This window comes from Gnatocerus cornutus, chromosome 5 (assembly GCF_029298725.1).
Source record: "Gnatocerus cornutus isolate USDA-ARS CGAHR chromosome 5, icGnaCorn1.1, whole genome shotgun sequence".
In the NCBI taxonomy this organism is placed as follows: domain Eukaryota; kingdom Metazoa; phylum Arthropoda; class Insecta; order Coleoptera; family Tenebrionidae; genus Gnatocerus; species Gnatocerus cornutus.
This window is the reverse complement of record NC_142237.1, coordinates 17,311,773-17,334,327: the sequence shown is the minus strand read 5'-3', so window position 1 is coordinate 17,334,327 and position 22,555 is coordinate 17,311,773. Positions and strand designations below refer to the sequence as shown.

At 39.3% G+C, this 22,555-nt stretch overlaps 1 protein-coding gene across 3 annotated transcripts in view; it reads left to right on the top strand.

The window, feature by feature from the left end:
• LOC148175234 (uncharacterized) overlaps positions 1-21,568 on the top strand; it is a 129,489-nt gene extending 107,921 nt beyond the window's left edge. For all 3 annotated transcript variants that reach the window (XM_088036731.1, XM_088036730.1, XM_088036729.1), the window contains 2 exons: positions 4,217-4,282; positions 18,895-21,568. In XM_088036731.1, the coding sequence (XP_087892857.1) occupies positions 4,217-4,282; positions 18,895-20,406 (1,578 nt within the window). In that variant the 3' untranslated portion in view covers positions 20,407-21,568. The remainder of the gene's footprint in view (positions 1-4,216; positions 4,283-18,894) is intronic.
• Positions 21,569-22,555: the final 987 nt, after the last annotated feature.

Genomic DNA, 22,555 nt, shown 5'->3' with positions numbered 1-22,555 from the left:
TGATCGACTAACTACTAACTACTGATTACTGAATATGGAATATGGAATGCTGAATACTGAATGATTTTGAATACTGTTGGGGGTACAATTATATAGGTTCTGTTATCACTTAGACCCATGGACCTTCGTCATGCAAAGCATACATAATTAGCCATAATGATCAGTGATGGGTCCATGAATCATCGGTGGGATCATAACAGAACCGATGCCGGTGAAAGTTGGGGTTGATTCACCTCGATTAAGGAGATTACCGTTTTTGAGATGTCGGATCGAACTTTGAAATGATGGGTACTAACACTATAATTTACATGAGTTTTCTCTTAAAACGTTGATAATAATATGACTGACACATGTAGAGATAAAAGTGTCATAAACAGAGCCATTGATGGATTAAACGCGGGTGTCCTGACAGACAACTGGAATGAGGTAACAACCATAAAATTGGCAATAAATATCGTGGAAAGTTCAGAGGTTAATGACAATAATTATTATGATTACTAAATCCGTGATTTCGACATGAAAAATGGGCAGCTAGAGTTGAACAATTTATTTTCCGACGAGACACTTGTGCAAGTGCACGGAATTTTATCTTGTTATAGTAAGAACTCAAATCGTCAACACTGGATCAATAAAATGTAATAAATTCGTCGTAAATCTTGTCGTGGGCCGTTATTGTGGCGGCCACCGGTCGCTTTTCTCATTACTCACGAAGAAATTCGAGTCAACCCATTAGATTAAACAATGAGTTTCCTCCGTTGTTTTTAGCAGCCATAACAATCCATCAACATTTCATTCGAACAAGAATAACCATTGTTTTACAACTTGGCCCCGGTTAGCAGTCTCGAATTTTAATTTAGACTCACAAAACTCCCATTGAGGCAGACCGAAACGTCAAGTGTCTTATTTGTCTACTGGGCTGTAAATGAGAACAATTTATTGGTACGTAAGGCGATTATTTTATGAATCAAGGCTTATCTCGGAAGGGTCGGGTTCAGATCAGTATTTATTTCGTCAAGATTAATTCCTCTTTAATTGGTGTCGAGTTTTTCTTATTTTATCGTCACGTACCTAGACATGTAGATGATAAAACTAATCAAAGTTGGGTAACAAGTTTCTGGAAACTTAAACCATTTCGGTCTGAGCTTCTATAATTCAAATCGAATAATAGCGCGTGTGACGTCGGCATCACGAAAAGTACCATCAGAAATTTATGTGACGAAATGAACGAAATTACTTTTAAGCTTTGGGAAGTGCTTTCTGACACGTTAAGAAGTTACACAGCAAGGTGGTGACGAGCTTGTGCGTACCAAATAACGTTAGTCGCACCTTGGAATTGTTCGCGCATTTTTGTAGACATGAAGAATCCATTGAGGAACCGAGAATGAAAAACAGCACGAATAGGCTTGGACGTAAACTATCATTAAAAAGCTATAGTGGAAAAAGTAAATCACGAACGACTCCAAGCATTATTATTATCCAACGACAAACAATGAAATATGCTTGTAATAAATTTCCGTAACTGAAGAAAAATTGGAGGACTTGCAGTTAAACTCCCATTTATGCTTAACCGTTACAAACAGTTCAATTAATTTTTTACAACAGTACAATCGTTAATACCCAACAAAATTTAAGAGGGACTAAAAGCACATTTGTCCATGATGAGAACGTCTACAGTCAAAGTCCAATTACGTTGACCGCTTTTACCCTTTCGAAACAGAAGTAGATGGATAGCGCCGGGTAATTTTATCCTCATTACAAGCAAAGAAGCCGTATGCCAACGTCAAGATCGTCACGTTGGTCGATTGTTTATTATCCTTCGGTTCAAACACTCCCTTTGTTTATATTTAGATAATCATTATGACAGTGATAGGGAAAAGCTCAGTTTTCACACGATCAATAGTAAGCAAATCGGGCCTTTATCAGAGCCACCGCTGACGAGGTTAACGTTCTTCGACTTTTGAGATATTATAAACTGATAGACTCAATTAGCTCATCAGTTGTGTAAACGCAGATTGTGTTTATGGCCTGCTAATTCGTGGGACATCGTTATGTTAATTATAATAAATATCTAAGCATCTTCTAATGGCCGTAGTGTGTTCTTCAAGTGGTTAATTGGTAGTTGGTGATTATCTTTTTAATTAGCGTAGAGCGAAGATTTGAGCAGTAAAGTGCGGATTTTTTAGGATTTGAAAGTAAAACTGGTTATGTAATTTACAAGAACTACTACTTTTATTGTATGTCATATCTTGCATAAATTTTTCTGCCGTTTTTAGCACCTTCTAGTACGAAGAAAACAATTTTTGTTACAAGCATGTTATGCTAATTTCGGCTATTTTTCCGTGTATTATAATTCAGTTGCTGTCCCCAATTTTCGTACAATCGTCTTCCCGATACTCCTTAATTATAGGTATCGAGAACCGGCTCTAAATTACTGCACCGCCCGTTTAAAAATTTCAAAATCTCCGAGCCTCGTCGGTTTGTTCACAGAGCGCCTAGCTGCGAAGACTAATTACAAAAAAATCAGCTACCACAACCCGATAAAAATTTAATTTGTTAAGTAGAAACGGTTTAATCGAGGACGAGATTTCAGGCCGGTCCGCCCATGTATTGCCTCACCTTTTCACAGGTTTGGGTCACTATGAATTAATTTCAATAGCCATTGATTTACTGGAACTATAAATATCGACCCACTCTCGATTTGTATTCCCCTAAATCTGAATTGGCGAGGTAATTAATTCGTGGCGGTACAAGGAAAAATGTATCCCATCACTGTTGTTTTGTAGGAATCGGAAGAGTAATTCGGGTAATTCGATAACGATCATTGCAGGAGATTGTAACATGAGCTTGGGAGTAGTTTGGAACATGCGGACATCGATCAAGCGTATGCCACTTTCAATCTCCCCCAAGCTTACAAGCTTTTACTCCCCCACGGCCAACTTAGAAAAGCCGTATCTTATCGCGTCATTCGCCCAGTAATCCACCATGACTAAAATATGATTAATATGTATTTTATACCCCTCTATTTTCAGCGATAGCATCGACGAGTGCCGGAGGGATGGTGCCGACAATACTGATTTTTCGTAATTCTTTAATTTCTTTATTATTAGCATATCTTGATTGGCTGGGAACTCTTGCAAGTTAATGACGTATTTTTATCAACAACGGCACCATAAAGTTTACGAGCCTCTCCTTGGTCGACTGCCTATTGACGAACCAATTAACACATCCAGCGCTCACGTCTTGGAGAAATTTCCTCTCCGAATTTGAGGAAACGGTCTAAGTGGCAGCCCAAATATTATTTTTCCAAAGGAAAACTCGAGTTAGCGTCAAGTTACCAAATAAAACTTAAAGGTCATTCGTTAGAACAACAGTGAAGTTTGGCGATGACAAAGCCATGTCAATATTGTTTCTTCGTTTAACACGAGCCAAGAAAGCCAAGATTTTTGACCCCTCGGGAATTATACAATTAGGTGTTACAGCACGTTTCATATTTCACGATACAACTCAATTCTCTCGGTATGCAACAAGCAATTCATAATCTTTTTAATAAATCTTCTGTACCTTCACTTAAGTATACGGTTGTGCTATGCATGACCGCTTTACGTGTGTTACAGCCACGTGATTTATCTCCCCCCAAAGGGCAGGAAAAACTTTGCCTTATCATGATGGCTTTAATGCCTCGTTTTCGTGCAGCTTAACGGGTTACTTAGTCATTGTTTCCATTGTTGTGCACTGCGCTGTGTTCTATCCGGTGTGAAATGATCGCAGGTGACATTCTGGCTTTGGAAATGAAGCCACTGTCCGGAGCAGGATTACGACATACACGAGGAGTAATGTCGGATTTCAACTGATTGAGCGGAGGTTTTATCTGGAAATGCGCTTCGTGTCTGAAGAAATTGGATTATTTAGGGAGCTCTGATGTTTAAAATAAATATTCCAGTTCTGAGAATGATTGTATGTACGATAATGGAATATCTTACAAACATTCGATGTTTGCAGAAACTGCGATATCTGGATCAATTCAGTACGTGGGATTTGTCTGATTTTTCCAGCAGACATTTTTAAAATGCTGATCCATAACGGGTAACGACTATTTATGCACAATAGCCGTGATTCATTCTCCGGATAAGCAATGTTTGTATTATTGCAGGAAATGACGCCCAACGAGACCACGTTATTAAATTACGAATTACAAACTTGCATTTTCTTGTTCCAGACGACTTTTCCCCACACTCCGAACGTTCACACCATGAGAAACATTCGCCAAAACTTGGACAAAATGGTGAGTTAAAAATCCAAGGTTATTAACAACATCCTGTGCCTTGATACTTTAACCTTTTCACTGCGCAATGTTTTTTGGAAAATTTTGTAACTCTGCGCGGTTTGTTAGCTCCTGCGACAATATACGTTCCGAGCAGTTGATCGGTGATCTGCCTTAGCGCATATTAACGTCTTGAGCACTTGGCCGATTAACTAGTTTTACAAATGTTCATAGAGATTTTAATTTTCCATAACGTCAATATATTAAACAAGGTAACATTGAGATGAGAGCTGATTATTATGGTAATATTACCTGGCCCTTAGTTCGTATCTACTTTTAAACTGCGTGGATAAAAAGATGCATGGAATAGATTTCAAATGAATTTTAGTCGTAGACGGATATATACGCTCTGAGCAGGGAACGGTAAAAAAAATGTATTTAAAAAAATTAAAGCCATTGTGACTATGTATTCCTCTGAGGTAGATAACCATACTTGCGTCTTCAAAAAATTACGTTTTGAGCAGTTGACCACTTGTTAATCAATGCGAATATATCCGCTCGGAGCAGTTTGAGCGAATTATTATTTTGCGGATTTTTCCGGGCCGAGCAGTGTAAAGGTTAATTACCGTGATAAATCATGCAATGAGAGCTTCCTCAGTCGAGCGTGCATCTTACATTCTCATTTTGTTGCGACATTGTGACTGACCGATGTTGAGTAATCGACCACGCAGGTGACTGAGACCGTGGGTAGTCTGCAACCGCACATAACACTCCTACTAGAAGGCCAGTTCTTTTTCCTGCGAACCCACACCGCGAACACGACCTCCAATTTTCGCTTTCTAGAGCGTTGAAAAGTTGAGATCGCGTGCCGAATTGTTACTTCCTAGAGCAAATCTCTTCGGTAGAGTGATTCATCATAAGTGCTCAAGTTCAAGGGACTTGGCAGGCTGGAGCGAGAGTGGAAGGATCGAAGATGCTCTTCGGAATGCAAGAGCGAGATTTGCATTTTTAATTTAGCGGTTATTGCACCAAGAGATGATGGTTATTGGCCATATTTTGCGAGCAGGACGAGCCAGTAAAATTTCAAAACGACGCGACACGATAATGTATAAAATTTCACTAAGCTCTCACCACCGTCGAACCTGCTTGGTTTTTAAACCTTGGGGTTATTCATTCCTGCAAGCTAACATCGGATCTGCGGCGTTTTTGCGTGTTTCGCAGCGTGACACCTTATGTATATTCATAAACGCAATAATACAAGTGCAATAATACGGAAAGCCTAGACAAACTCCAGCATCCCTTTTCGATTGTGGAGGGAATGAGCCAATTTGAATAAGAACAATAGATTCATTGTGGCACGTCGTGACGGGAATACTGTACGCGACATTTATTGGATAAACCAACATAAGCTAAGTTCACGGAGCTGTTTAGCATTTGCATGATGCCAAGCTTAAAACTGCTGACCTGTATTTTTATCATTGCAAACGACTTGTGAAATGCTACGCCGAAATCCCCGGAAAAAGCGATTCCACCTTTACCGATGTGTTGCATTTTCTGGCAAAGTTCACTGGCCGTCCGCCCGGAACGAATTATGTTATTCTGCCTTGGCAAGCGGCAGCGCGCCTTTATCGCTCCAAAAGTCCGCTAATTTCAGTGGTGCATATTTGCTTAGATTTCCAGTTAAATAAAGATGACACCGCAGGAGAAGCAACGTAATAAAAACGCATTATTATGATTATTTGATAACGGTAAATGCGCTGAGTGAGGTTTCCGGATTCCTCACCGATAATCCCTGGTTTATGTTATGACAGTTAAATTCTATAATGTCAGGATTGCTTAACCGGAAGGAGTGTGTGACGAATAATCAAACAATTAACGTAATTATGCCATTAATGAGTCGCGCTTTCGTGGTATATGTCGGTATAACACGAAAATTGGTTGAAAGGCGGAAAACGTTGAAATGCGCTCAACTTTTTCTTTTGCATTTCACAATCTATCTTATCGCTGCAAGTTTCAAATAACCATTTATTGGAGATTCTTCAAGCTTTCTTGAAGCTGTTGTGTATCGAGTGACAGAGACAAGTTGTAGATGTATGTCAGTCGTTTTATACGGGAGCGTTTGACCATTTTACTCTCAATCAATCAACAAATAAACTAGTCGGGATCTCAATTTTTTGCGAGGAAGCTATCGGACTTTGTACGGTGGAAAAATCGTCGCGGTTAATTGTCGCCGCGTCGCCATCGCCTGTGCGACTTCCCGAGTGTTTACACATTCTGCTCGCCGAGATTAACGGTAAAATATGGAGTCATTTCCTAGGTCTTGTAGCACGCAGCTCCGATAACCATCTGCACTAACAACACCCCTAGGAAAGGGGCTATTGTGCCCCCACACCACTTCTATTAGCCCCTTCGTAGCTTCCCCCAAGCAATGTAATTATTGTGACCGTCGATTCTTTTTGTTATTTATAGCGGATACAGTTTGAGCTTTGGATAGTTCCATCCTGACAGGGATGGGTGTAGACGTAACTGCAAATGGGAGTGTACAGAAACTATAAATAAAATAAACGACACAAATAAATCGATTTGCTCTCGACATTCGGCATAAACGCCGTGGATTTATAACGCATCTTATCGCCGTTTTTGAAGATTAGGTAAATATGGATTGATGGCATTCGGTTTTCGGTAAATAAATTGAATTGTCTGTTGGGCACATTCCAAGGCGACGATAAACGGCTCACTTACTCGGTATAATCACGGTATCGTCCGTTATGCGGGTAATTTCGTCGAATAATGACCCTTAAATAGGCGATACATTTTTTTAGTGGCATGCATTACGGATATGTTAAGTACCATCGGAGGGTGGATTCCGCATGTTGACACAACAAACTGTTCATTTTATTATGACGTACGACCATATTACAGCAAGTTTACGACTTAAGACAATTTTATTTTGGATTAAGTGACCGTAAACTCCCGAAACTGCCGAACGGGACACAGGTTTATGTATATTCGGCCTGCTTCAAGGGTCCGAGAATTCTCCTGGATGGAATATCCACGCAAGGAATTTATAGTGTCCGAAGACCATTGTCCGAGAACATCGCTACTATCGGGCTTGATTCGCGAGGAATGCATTTTATTTTTATCGTCCTTTTTGTTGCTTCCACTTTATTACTACAATGCCGACGTTTAACGAGACGTGCGATAAAACCGGAGTTAAATTACTCCATTTAATTTTTCTTGTTGTAGACGAAAATGCCGCCATCATCATGCCTGATTAATTCTTTCCGAGCCACTTCAAGTCATAAAGAAAACCTTTACGCCTCATCACATGCAGCAAAGCGTTTTCTATACCTAAAACAAACCGATTTCTATGCCTTTAAATAAAGCTATTACAACTAATCCTGTTAAAAGATTACAGCGCTAAGCTCATTAGCATGTTTACTTATCTTTCTTAAAAAGTAGCTGAAAAGGTACTATTCAAAAGAGACGAAGTCTCAAAGCTACCGTCTATCTTTCCCAGCAAACCCACTGATTAGCAGGATTTACTTCAGGCGCTCATTTTCGAAATAAACAGGATGTATGTTTTGCCTGAAGTTTTTTATTCCCGATTCCCGGAATATTTACATATTGATGTTTTCCTAACCACGATGAAAACTACTTTTTGCCACAGGAGCAGTTCCAGACTTCTTTCCGCTCTATTTCATATTCAAACTACGTAATAAACAGAAAAAAAAATCCACATCGCTTTTAAGTCTTTAAAAGATGACTCTTTTCCATACCACGTTTTGCAATTAGCTCATGTAATTTCATTTTACACTACCGGCAGCCGACAATTTGTGCAGCACTGCATATGATTTTAACATCTGCAAAAACATGTGGAAGTGGAAGCACATTTAAAACAACTTTGCGCACATGCTTTAGAAATTTAAGAGGAAGCTTTTTGCTGGGAATATTAACCAAACTGCAAAAATTGTAATGTGCTCGACGGGATTACGGTGCCGGCTCAGAAATTTTCCTTCAGCTTCCGCAACTCTCACGGCCCGTTATAATCCTGGAAGTCCGCCCTAATTGAAAGAGAAAAGCTCGTCCGAAAAATCCGCCTTTATAGGTCCGACGAAAAATAGTGCAGGAAATTACTTGTCACATTAATTCGGCTTTCGTTCGACTCACCCTCGACATAAGCACACGTGCGTGCTTAAGAAAACGCGTGGCAATGTCACGCACGCCGGTGTGACCGAGCCTTAATGGCGATTTTTCAGTTAGTTGTCTCGCGAATGGGGAGTTTTTACGTTTGATTTAATAAGCAAATTGCCGGGCGACGCCCTTGTGAGCTAATGGAGCGTTAACGCAGCTCTCTTCTCGAGTTTTTACACCATAAAGCTCCTTTTAAAACACGGCGGTGTTACTATAATGAATGACAGGGTCGTGATTAATGGAAAAATTCAATTAGTTTGATGTATTATCGACGGCAAGGAGTGCGTCTGTTGGATAATTTCACGGATTATGCCACCGTTATATTGGGAGTTGCAACGAAAAGTGGTCGATCAAATGGAAACCCGGCAGCTCCGACATGAGGGATTTTTTATCAAAGGATGTAATGTTATGTTTACCTGTGTATATTCAATTACAGTGTTATTGAAGTCCGCGTTAATAGAGGCTGTGTGTTGAAATTACGTATCTTCACCTTTCACATAATTTAAATATAAACATTCATGTTCAAGTTATCTGTTTAATCTGAAACCATGGAACGTTTTGCTACTGAGCAACAATTTTAGTGCGTGGGATGCTTAACATTCGCAACAAGATACCACTTAGACCCAACTTTCAAAATGGAAAAAGTTAGCTAAGCGATGGCGAGACAAGATCTGCTTTAATTTATCGAAGAAATTTGTGGAAAAATTAACATTTTTGTCTCGTCAAAATCTCGTCTATAATTGAACCATGGCTATTTCGGCTCTGCAATATAAATTAGCTGGGATCCACAGGCTCCAATACAGCGAATTCCAATTACACCAACATCTCCACCAGAAGTTAGTTACTCCCCACTACCAGTAAACTAAATATCAACTTTAAAATTGCCTGTCCATCGCTAATTGTTTTGAAAGCAACTCAGTTATTGATTCGATGCAGTGGAATTAATTTAGCATCAGTAGAGTTTGTAATTTGGTAGGTTCTAACCAAAGACGAATTATGCGAAATTCTGTTGCTTCCACTAATGATCGTTGATGACCTCAATGTTTATCAACGAAAAACTGTGCCATTAGTTTTATTACTTGTTGTAATTAATTGTTTTTATCCGCAGTATCAGTAAAGTTATTGATTAAATTAGTTTAATTACGACTTAGTTTTGAAAGTTGGTTGAATGAAACTTGGCACTACTTGCACTACTTGTTTTCGTTTCTCTTCGCCGCGATTTCTACATTGACTTTTGACATTGTATCTGATGTGGAGATATCACATACTGAAAGCAGATTCCAGCGCGGCGGTTATTAGTGGTTTTAAATTTTTCTACTAGACAGTTACAATTCCACACTCTTTCAACTTCCTAAGAAAGGAACCAGCCTGCAATTCAACGAAGCGAGACGGTCATGAGATCCATTGTGAGTGATTCTAGTTCATTTATTGTTAACACTTGTTATCGCAATGACAGCCCACGTGCTACACCTCTTGAAGTTTATCGAAGAATCTTGGAGACATAACGTTTTCCTTCCTACACTGACCTTTTTATTCGCACCGCAAAAACGTAGGAAAGTAAAATTTTTCTTGCTTTATGATTCCGCTTCGTGGCCTTGGCTCCAAGAAAGGATAACGTAACTAATCAATCCAAGCAACATGAACTTGTAGTCATGACTAGTACTGCGAGTTTTCAATTACATCCAATAAATTAATATGAGTTTTCTAAGAGACTGGTTCGCTCTTGGTGTCAGTTACCACCGTTCCACTTAAACGAAAAAGTCAATCGAGCATAACCAACATTTTTGAGTCTGGCTTTCATTCAGTGGCGTCAATTTCCATAACTTTTGCAGCGTGAATGAAAAACGGAAAAGCCTGGAATATATGAATCTGACATGTGCTAATGTGACCAACACAGAGCTTTGCAGTGTTTACGAAAGCGGCTCACGGTCGGCTTACGTCATCCAGTTTATCAACCGGTCGACTACATACACCCCATGTTTGTGATAACACAGGTAAACACATGGACAAAAACGGTCTTTCAAACACCACGTCACGTTTACATGCTTTCGAATTAGATCAGCCAATTTAACGGAACCACGGCGGGTTATTTTTGAGCATGCAGATCAGTTTTGTACACGGAAAAATTAATTGGCCAGCTCAAGGTTTTTGGAGCACTTTTTCTGCTCATCAGTTCAAGAACTCCGACGCTGTGAGAATACGAAAGAACGAGTGAGGCGTGATAATTTAATTAAATTGAAGATAATAAACAATTAAAACAAACCACGTATGAGGTAAGAGCGGCGCTCGCTTTTGGCGGCTTGATTTATTCCACATGAAAAATGTATGACCTGAAAGGAATTTTTAGCGAAGGCGCAACAAGAAAATTTTCATGCATAAACCGAGTTGAAGCGTATTTATTCCAAGCATGGTATCATCTTGAGCTGAAGATGACTTCCAGATTGGATGCGTTACATTTCCAACGCGCAGCTAAATTACAAATCATTTTTTTATGTAGATACATCGGTATCACGCTGATTTAAATAGAATTAGTTGGAATACGTAAATAGGAAACATGGCTGGGTGAGTAAGTTCATTAATCCCACCGAAATTAACGCCTTATCTTGCATGATCTCGATTTACCGGCACGTAAACGGTAGCTAGAGCGCATTTTTGATCGAACGCGCTGTTATCCCGCATATTCCAGAAACGGAGTTTTTTACCTCCCAACGGCGAGGATTGAAATTAATGTCTTTTTAAGGCGGTTAATAGCCGTTGACACTGTATCATTGTTCTTGACAGGAAGGAGTAAATTACACCACATATTCCAAGATGTGCTTGAATTTCATTACAGAAATAATTACATTTTAAGTGTAAAAGCATAACATTATCAGGGGTCAGGACAGTGGAATTACACATATTGAGATACGCTCCATTAGCGTGTGCCACTTCTGCAACGTCTTGAGATAATAAGGCGAATAAAACTTTTACGACTTGAGCACTTCATTATGAAGGAACATATCGGGGTTAATCTGTTACCTTTTAAAATTTGAACTTTACATCAGCGGGGTCTAAAGTCATGAAAAATATCAGAAATGGTTGAGTTCACTGTAATATTTCATTGGCGCTCATTGATAAAACTTTTCAAACACGAGTTTCACTTTTAGATGTGCATTTCTTGCAAGTTCAAACTTTCATAAATTGATCTTTCGAAGTATGAAACTTGTTATCAGCGAATTTTCGTTACAAAGGAGGTAAAATGGGTTTGGAAAAGAACCCCACGACTTGGTGAATTTTTATAAAGTCTCCGAGCCAAATACCGATGAAAAGTGGCAACTATTTTCCCTCCCATCTGGCATAACTCGCATCCTGCGCCGAAGACATCACCGGAGCAATTCCGGGCTTGTTCCATTGTCAAGGATAATTGCGAGGGTCCTGAGATCATTCACAATAACTCGAACACTTGGAGCAACAGTGGTTTTATTGCGTTGGAAACCGTCGTGCAATGTCGCGAACTGCCGATAACAACGAGATCTGCGTGACCGTAACTAGCGATAATTGTAATTGCTTAGTGCCTTCCGTATTGTACTACTCTCCTCGTTCCCCCGGAATCCGCAGGTGCACCTACGTGTACCTGGGCTATTTATAAACATGACTTCAAAGTCGCATGCATTCATAATGCGTATTTTTATTGGAGAATTTGAATAAATTTGCACCGGAAAACTAACTCAGACCACATACAGATATGAATAACTAATGCAAATGCTTGAAAACCTTTGATTTTGTTTTGCATGAAATATAAATTAGCTCCATTTGAAGGAGATGAGTGTTGGGGTTTTATGTGAGGGGAAACTCCTCCGTCTAATTTTTGTAAAGTTTCCCCTAATAACCTAGAGCTAAAGGAAAAGCTGTGTTGCCACGCAGAACACATAGCAGCAGGTATGCCGAACCAAGGCCGAGATGATCAAAGAGTTATGTGCAAAGTGCAATTTATAAGCATTTGATTCCTCGTAACGAGCGGTTACAACTAACAGGATTTATTGTTCGGTTTTGCGATTTATGGAGGGAGAAACCGCAGGAAATACTTTCCCACAGATCAGACTAAAAAGAAGTCGCGTCTAACCTTTCTGGAATTGAGTCAGCAACAATTAGATAATAAAAACCTGTCTCTTCGCCCACATTGTTTGTTTTTATGCGAACCTTCAACCGACTCTCAAAAATTTCCAACTATATTTTCCGCTAGTTTTAATCCAATGCATTAAATAGATTGAACAGTTTCCATTTTTGCCGCAAGAGCACTCGAAAGCTTTTAAGCAACGCTTCCATTTTAGCGAACGGGTGCGAATCTGTTGTGGAGTAATTAGCGATCACTGAAATATGTCAAGTGTAGTGTTCAGGATGTTAGCTAGACTGAAATTGTAATTGTAATGAAGTAGTTGGTACGACTTGAATAGCTTTTGGCCGTAGGCGAAGCCCATGTAATTTGCCGCATGTATAAACATTTGTAGACGTTGCTTCCTACATTACAGTAAAGACGGTGATGCATAATTTATTATGTATTATTATAAAGCGCTTACAGAATTAAACCGCATAGTCCGAGATCGTAAATAAATCGTTTGTAGTATGCTAATGTTGGAAAACAAAGGGTGGCTTTTACGAGATCTTGCACTGTCATATCCGTCGACTTTCAGATCAAAAATAGTCATAACATAAAGTCCACAACAGTTCATTCAATAATTCAAAACCTGCACCTCTTTGGACGATTTATGCAGCAGGATTTCAGCTAATTATTTCTTATATTTGTGTAGTTTTATCATAACTGAAGTTCCCAGAATCTTTGATCTAGCGCCCCGAAGCAACTCCACACGACTTCCTGTCTCGAGCCGGCCCTGGATAAGCGAAACGTAAAGAATCAAAGGAAATATTCGACGTGATTTTTAGCCTTCAGATTTTACAACCGGTCATAAGAAATTTTACACAAATGTGACTTTTCCGACGGTTTTATGCGTCTGTTAGTTCCATCTAAAATGAAACAGGCAGTAAAGTTAAATTTAGACTACATTTCCTCAGCAATCTTCATAAAACCACGTACTTTAGATGCACTAACTCAATAAGCAAAAATGTGACTAGCCTCTCCAAAAGATTCAATTTTTGGGTTAATGATAAGTGAAGCTCCCCATAAACTTTCCTCGCTAAAGTTTCGATGTTTGGCACAGCTTTCGTGGCAAATATAATGTACACATAGATAATAATATCCTAAATATCGACCAACAAACTTTGCAGATCGTGATAAATAGACGGGAAAGCTCCTGGTACGGAAGCACCGATATTTACGACGCGGTGATTAATTACGTGGGAATGCGTCTTCGGGAAACTCTTTTTTTTTGAAGGGGTTTGTTTATTAAAAATTTGTTTTTCACCCGCTTCGAAAAATAGGAAGTTGTTGACATGCCAAAGTGATATTTACATTGTATTCGGCTTCGGAGTCAATTAATGATGTAACAATACTTTTACCAGCATAAACAAATTTTTGGGGATGTTGCAAGCAACAAAGTCAACAAACGGGATGAGGTAGTGCCAACCTAAGCGAATGTCTCGCGTCGTTAATCTTTCGACCGAGCTAAGCACTTTGACTGTTTTCGGCTTCGCTGCAGACGCCACTGTGGCGTTGGTTTCGGTGGTTTTTCAAAGCAAACAAAATTTTTTTTTTGGAAATTTGCAGCTTTAACCGCAGCTCATTAAGGGAACCCTAAATAGAAAAAACAGCGTTCAAACATAGAGCCGAAATGACCAAAATTCGGCCGCGGCTCAATGGCAAATCAGAGCAAAATCCAATTTGTTTGAACCAGTCGATACAAATCAAACATGAAATGTAGTAAACTGCAGCGTGTGCAGAGGCCGAGCCATAAAATTAACGAAAATTAACACAAATTGGTAGAACGGCGGAGCTTCAATCATGAATGCCATCAAACTATCATTTACTATCCTATATTATCATAAATCCATTAGGTAAACTCATAAAAATTTTACACCTAATAAAATTCCACCTGTATCCACTTCAGCGCCTGATTTATTATTTATTTAGCGCTTTCTGGGCGTCGTAATTGCATAACTGTAAGTTTTCCAAAGTCCACCTCTCCGCATTTGGTGGTGAAAGCGTCGCAAAAAATGTGGGAAATAATCGGATTCTGTGGGAGGACCAAGATAATTAGGATTATCATAAATATCCGTTATTCGGTCGAGGCGTCGTTTTAACGACGTCCAATTCTTACCTCCTAAAAATCATTATAATTCGCGTTTTCCTTTACGTTCGCGGTGCGTGTCTGCCAGCAATCTGTGTAATGTCCCCCAATGGGACGGTAAGCAGCTTACGCCGCCGCCACCACGATGATTGGCCCGGGACCGCCGCACATCTCCACTATTATTTTTCTCCTCCATCCTCGAGCGTTTAGTGCTATTTGAATGTGTCCCCTGTTGGGAAAGTTTTTGCCACTGTTGAAAGTTTGTTTTGCCTCAATGATAAAATTCTGTATTAATTGTCTCTGATAAAGATGCTCAAACTTTGAAGACCCGTGGACAGGGGTGTTGCAAAACGTTATCGTGTCGCATGGGAGCAGGTCTTATCGGAAAAATCCGCCATGATTGTGTTTTAACTCTTTGTAAAAACCACCCCGAGGCCGTTTCCGTTAAAACTTCGAGTTTATAACCTTGGGGCGGTTTGCAACTTCCAAGTGCCAATATCGTGCGGAATTTAAATGCGGGCAAAAATAAAGCAATCGCTCTTCAAGGAGTATTTCTTTCCATTTGTGGAACACGAAAGACCATGTAGCGTTCAGAAATTAGCGCTCCGGGCAACCAGACTTTAATCCGGAATTTCATCTTTGAGGCAGAAAAGCTCCTGGAAGAGTGACAGGATAGTTATTGTTAGCCGGATTTCTTTCAGGATGTCCGTTATTGTTCCCCGAAGATAAATAAGACCTCGTTCGTCAACTCTGCTATTCATTAATTAACTGAGAAAAGCGGAAATTCGTTGGCGTTACTATGAAAGATATACATTAGAAACATTTATATATTCGAAGTAACGACTCCATAACGATTCCAAGATCGTAACAACCTCACATTTTGATAATGTAAATCACTTGAGAATCCGTTATTTCCTGAGGAGAGCTTTGAACGAAGCAGGAACTCATTTAGAAATCGTTTACTTTATTTCTAATTCCGCGAACGTGAGTGTGTTTCTGGAATTGAATTAAGTGTTGAGTTTGGGAATCTTTAGTCTGCAGGGATGATCCTCACATTTCCATGCATTTTTTCCTGAGTCTAATTCACAAAGAATCAGTTAAATGGAAATTATTTCAGTTCTGATCAAATAATCAAATCATGTTTTCTCAACCATGATTTACATAATTTTTATGGGTTTTGTGACCACCTGAAATTTGATGTTTGATGTGTTACGTTTCGACATTCGCTGTGAAATCATCACGTCATCCATATGAATCAAGCAACATTTATTCTGGTGCCGCCTCTGGCTTCGTAATACATTATGTATTTTGATTATCGAATAAATCATAATCACTTAAGTGAGAGCTAGGTAAACAGTGAGATATGTCGACATGTCATTGAAAGTTGACTGATTCCAGGCAACAATACCGCAATGACCTTATATAATTTAATTAAATTTTTGATTTTGTTTGCTAAATTGAATAATTCACGGTTTCACTTCGCTCGAATGCATGGCTAGGTAACTTTATTTTGTGATTTCCGAGCGACTGGACGGTAAATGAAACGTGAATTTTGATAAACGAATTTAATTTTAAAAATTATCCTAATTTATATTCATGAATTATTTTGCGGACGAAACAATACACTACATTAAAAGGGATTCGAAATAATTTACGGCCGGGCAAAACCTGCCATAATAATTTTAATTTCTTGAGGGTAGAGCTCGGTTACGTGAAAGCCCCCCAAGAATGAACAGCGAAATACAAATCCGTTATTAAAAAATGTAAATGACGCTAAAAGTGAGACGACCCACGCTTTTTATTTTCTACACCGAGATTACCACGTTGCGTTTGTTGGTAAATCGAGATTTGTATAGCGGTTAAGAAGTTATCGACCAAAATGTAAATGTCGGTGTTCCTCTTTTCGAGGATGTACAATTTCTGAATAAAAATGAAGCCAGCACAGTTCGTACAGTGAAATTCAGCTCACATTTTGGTCTGATAACACAATACGAGACGTGTTTGCACCATTACAATGATTTTTTATTGTACGCACTATGGCATAACGACAATTTTTCTTCTCCGAAACTCAACCAGACCATAAAAAATCTGCACTTAAACGTGATCCTTGACGCCTCCATAACGTATTCATACATCCGGGGGCTGTTCTAGATTTCCCATGATACAGACCTATATTTTTACTTTTACAAACGGTCCGTGGTGACATTTGCATGAGCCGCTCCCCGAGGCCAACTCTGGACTCTAAATGAATTTCGAGAAGCACTCTATTCCTCTATGTCAACATGGGCGGCACTTTGAGGACAGTTTATTCAGTGGTGCCAACGGCAAAGACGAAAACAAATCTAATCAGCGACGAAACTCCGTAGGTGTGAATTTCGTTTTAATTTCACCCGCATCTTGAAGAATCTCGCCACCACGCGGACACATTTGCGGTTTTCGCTCGACCAAACGGTGTCGGCGCGATTTGTCGCAAATTATTCAAATTTTAGATCAGATATCCAAAATGGTCGCGAGGTACAAATGGCTCGTTAGTAACAATTGGAAATAACGAATATAATTGGAGATACGGGTGTTTAAATTATCGGGATGGATCTTATCGGCGAGTCCGGCTTTAGAATGTTTCGCCTCAAAACGTCCGCTTGTATGGCATCATGACAGTGTAAATTGGAAAATTGAATTAAAGCAGTCTGGCCTGACAGCGGCGTTCTGTTAATTGCACTAATTGCAGTCAGTAACACGAAGAACATGTGTGAGACGCCGATGGAAAAAATAATCGGAGGCGAAATTAATTCCCTGACCAGACAGTCATAAATAAAAGGAAACATGTCGAGGGATAGGGGCAATACTGTGCCACCTACAAAAGAGATCTTATCGCCGTTCTCGTCTGACGACGACGTAATGATTCTTGAAGACCGTTTAGATTAGGCTTTTTTCCTCGTAGGCTTCGGGAGCGCATCTAATCAGTATTTGTAACACACAATTTACTCGGCAGGATATAACGTATTCTGTGTACGCTTAAAGCCACGAAAAATACAAGTAATATGAAAAATAAAGCTGAGATATAAATTCAGATGGAAGTGAGGTGGTGTACACAAAAAGACTTCATATATCTCTTTGCAAGTGGCTAAAAACCGATCCGGCGTAGTCCTTGTATAAATACATACGAAAAACAGAACAATAACAGCGAGAGAAAACCATTGCGAAGAGTCCACGACTGATAAATGCTCCTGCGGTATTTCATAAAGCGCTGCAGGAATTTTTATATTGTTTATAATAACAATAATAAAAGGAGCACCAGCCACAAAGCACGCAATTAGGGGAGGCCGGAACGAAACGAGACATGCCTCAGAATCACCGACATTCGTTAATCTGCAAAAATGCGACTGCGGTCTTTCCCTAATGGAATTTATTATTGGAAATGTGGACATGCAAGGAGTTTTGTTGCGGATTTTGCTTTTTTTGCCCAAATCCCACACAATTTGTACAGTATAAGTTACCAGCTCGAGTTTCTTGTTGGTTAAAACAGGAATATAAATTAGAACCGCTTTTGGAATTAAAAATAATAGAGGAAACAATCACGAACATTGATCGGGTTGTGGTGTACATCGGTTCAACGCCCAATAGCTGTCCACAAACTAGGGCATTTCTTTCAACAAGATTTATTAACGACAATTGAATTTTACTCCCATCATTATTTACAAATCATCTGTCAGTTTTAGTTATTGTTCCAAAGAAATAATTAATCTTGTCGTTAAGGCAATGAAATTATTACCGTCAAGACAATAAATGATCTTTGTTGATTTACATGTCTTAACACGAGGAATGTTTGATCGATTACGCTTGACAGAAGTGGAATGCTTTGCTTTGATTTCTACCCATCTTAAAAACAGTTCGGGAATTTTCATTTCTACCTTTAACTTTCCAAAGCATTTTTTGTTTGAATTTTTGGTTTTAGATTTTGGTGCCACATGTAAGAATTTTTTCTCGCTGAAAAATTCTTGTTTCCTTCCGTTTCTTGCTGTCTCAACAGAAAACATGGCGTGCGCGTGCATATAAAACTTGAGAAAATTGTTGCACAATTTCCTTGGCGTGTCCTTTAATAATTTAGCGTTTATTTTGCTTCCGAAATTTCAAAGCGTCATTAAACGCATGCTACGTCTCCGAAAAAAATAATCGTCAAACTGTCTTTCACAAATTAATTTTCTTCTTTGTTTGCAGCTTTTGGTTTTCCACCTACTGGTCTTGGGGCTCCTCGTAACACCAATTACCGCAATGAGCGTTGGGTGTCCTCTGGGATGCGTCTGCAACGACGAAACCTACGTCGTCCTCTGCGAAAGGAATAAACTCGATGTTCTCCCAATCACATTAAATCCAGCCATCCAAAGACTCGTGTTGAGGAACAATAAAATCAAAACAGTGGACGCCGCATTCCAGTTCTACAAAGACTTGCAATACGTCGACTTGTCCAATAATCATTTGGTGAATATTCCGACGAAGAGTTTTATCTATCAAGAGAAACTGCAGGAACTCCATTTGAACAAGAACAAGTTGTCGTCGATTAACAATAAGACGTTTCAAGGATTGAAGTCGCTGACGGTGTTGAATTTACGAGAGAATTTCTTGGAAGATTTGCCACAGGGGCTTTTCTCTATAATGCCGAAATTGGAGGAACTGAATCTTGGCCAAAATAGAATATCCAAGATCGATACATTGGCGTTCGATGGCTTAATGGCGCTGCGTGTTCTTTATCTAGATGATAACGTGTTAAGTGCGGTGCCAACGCCGTCGTTTTCGGTGCTGGGAAGTCTGGCGGAGCTACACGTGGGGCTCAATGCCTTTTCTTTCTTACCAGACGATGCTTTTAAAGGACTCGGGAAGCTATCAGTGTTGGACTTAAGCAGTGCTGGACTTTCTAACATCAGCTCACACGCTTTTAAAGGGTTGACAGGCTTAAGGAATCTGAATTTGGTCGATAACAAACTGCAGCGTATTCCGACGGCTCAGTTGAGTCATCTTTCACGGTTGGAGGAACTATCTCTTGGTCAGAACGATTTCACGGCCGTGGAAAAAAACTCTTTCAAAGGATTGAGTAACTTGAGGAAACTAGACATAACTGGCGCTCCTAATTTACAAAAAATAGAAAAGGGTGCTTTTAGTGACAACTTAAACCTAGAGTCTATCGTGTTGGCCAGCAACAAGAAGTTGGTCGATCTAGAGGAAGGTGCTTTAGTGGGTTTACCCAACTTAAAGCACTTGGTGCTGAAGGACAATTCCTTTAAAGCGCTCTCCGAGTCCATGGTCTCGTGGAACGAGCTAAGATCCCTGGAAATGACTGACAACCCCATTGTCTGCGACTGCCACTTACTCTGGTTGAGTAACCTCATGACTGTGAAGAATCTAAGTAACGTGCAGTGTTCAATGCCTCCAGATTTGCGCGAGCGACCTTTGAGGACTCTTAGTCCCGACGATTTAGGGTGTTCTTTCCGCGATCCTCGCCAACAAGCCATCCTCGTGACACTATGTGTAAGTGCCGTTGTGTTATTAGGCGGTTTGGGCTTGTTGCTCTTTAGATACCGCCAAAGAGTGCGCGAAGCCCTAAAAGACTACAAATGGAACAAACGCGCCATCAGCAGGAAAGAGCACGAATACCAGAAAACCTTCTCTGATGACGATTACATCGTCCGATCAGCTCAGCAGGGGATTAAGCCGATTCCGGTGACGGAGTTGTAGCTAGAGCTGAGCGCGCCGCCCTCGGGGGTATTTTGTTTGGACGAAGGCAGGCGTGCTAGAGCTCCACGTGGACCGGGGGGCACTCTTCCCGTCACTGGTTTTACTTACATAACCGGCGACTCGTGCAGGGCTCATACTTTGAGAACCCTGAATTCTGACAGGAACGGATTCCCACGATGTCACCGGGACGTCTACCAACATTAGCCGAGCGTGTTTTTACAATTTTTCAGCAATAAATGAATCCATTCCAAAATGTGATTTACGAAATACATAGACTGTACAGTAGGTTTTAAGTATATTTTTCTCGATGTCTGACATGTCGCAACCTGTTTTACGAGGGACCATAACGTTGCAGATTTGGAGGACTCATAAAGCAGGTTTATACCACATCCATGGACATACAAATCAATTACGAGGTGACCAGTTGTCGTGTTCAATATTTGTATGTCCATCCGCTACATTCACATTGTAATTCCAGTGTGCGAAGTTATCCCAGTGTCTGGACACGTGAATTATGATGAAACCAAGAGAGTGATGTTTATCATATTATACAAATCTAAAAGAAAATGTGATATTTGATGACTGCTAACGTTTTCGCCGAAGGGAGAACTCGGTGGTAGATTTTAATTCCTTTATTGTGTTCAAGACCACTACATTTCCAGCACGTTCTCAACTTTGACAAATGTTGCGGTCATAGAAATAACACGTAGATTTGATATTTTCAACTTACTTGAAAATATTTAAGTCGATGTACATAGATGTACCATGCAATATTTCTATATATTTTGTATATATTCTAAATTTTTAGAACGTAGGAGAGTATTTATTAATTTTTTATTGGGTGATCGATTACGGAACAGAAATATTGCATTCCAAGAGAATTATTTTGAGTGATTGTGACCGTTTGTGTTAAAACCAGTAATTTCCAATTCTCTTAACGTACATTTCCAGGTTTTGTATACAAAATTGTGTAGTGCTGAACACAATTCTTGAACTAGTCATAGTTAAATTATTAAACCTAGACAGAGAGTGAATGTTTTTTGTAATTTTGTGTGTAAAAACAAAGTGCATTTTATATTGTAAATAAACATAGTGTTTTGTACATATTGACTCTAACCTTAACTATCAATATTTACAATAAATAAACTATTTCAGATCTTTACCCCAAATTTTTCTCCAACTCGTTTAAGAACATTCTGATTACTTTTCAACCCGTCCCATGAGAGTTATTCCAACTTGTTTAAAACTTCATATTTAGTTCGAGATTCATATTTATACTTTTGAATAGTCTGATAAATATTTAACGGAGCTCATCTCTGTTCAGACATTCTTGGCCTGGAGAGGATTACAAAAGAGGGAAACTCTAAAGTATGAATTCTATTAAGAAAAAATCATTGTGTTGGTCATGCGAAATTATTGTTATTAAACATTGCTGCCGGCTTTAGATTATTACATTTGCTTGCTAAATTATCACCTCCATTCTAATTGCTAATGTTATAATGTCGAGGCCTATTTAGTAATTTTGTTATGCACCGTAATCACATGAACGTGATGTGAATTAAATGAAGTTCCTTAACTAAAACTGTTTAGTTCAAAAATTAGAATCTACTTGTTATTTGTAAAACAAACAGGACCAAGTAGGGTTAAAATAGAACGTCTTCTACGCAAAGAGGCACGCAGAAATATCTTCGAGAGTTACAATCATTGACCTTTTGCATTGTTCATAGACAGTAAAATATTCAACTGCAATCGCTTCTGGGAAACTAATTATGTTGATTGTGAATATTGCTTGACCATTTTCGGAGCGATATTTCCATATTTCGTAGCAATTTTACGACCGTTTTACGTCAGTACTTATTAAGGAAGTCGCTAATTCGCATTTGTAGTTAATTGTTTTGAAGGTGACACGCTCATCTCCGTCAATTATTTCTTTCGAGTCATTGGGGAAATTGTGACGTAAAGTAGTATTGATTTGCTGTGTCGCAAAACAATTTAAAGTAATATCGTCGGCTTAAGTTAAGTTGCAAAGTTGATTTTTGAACAAAATGCGTTTTCAATTGTATAAAAACGGTAACTGAAAGGTACAGAGTTGGATGTTTTTATATGTTATAATTTCAAAATTAGGAAACATTTTATTTTCTTTCCCCAA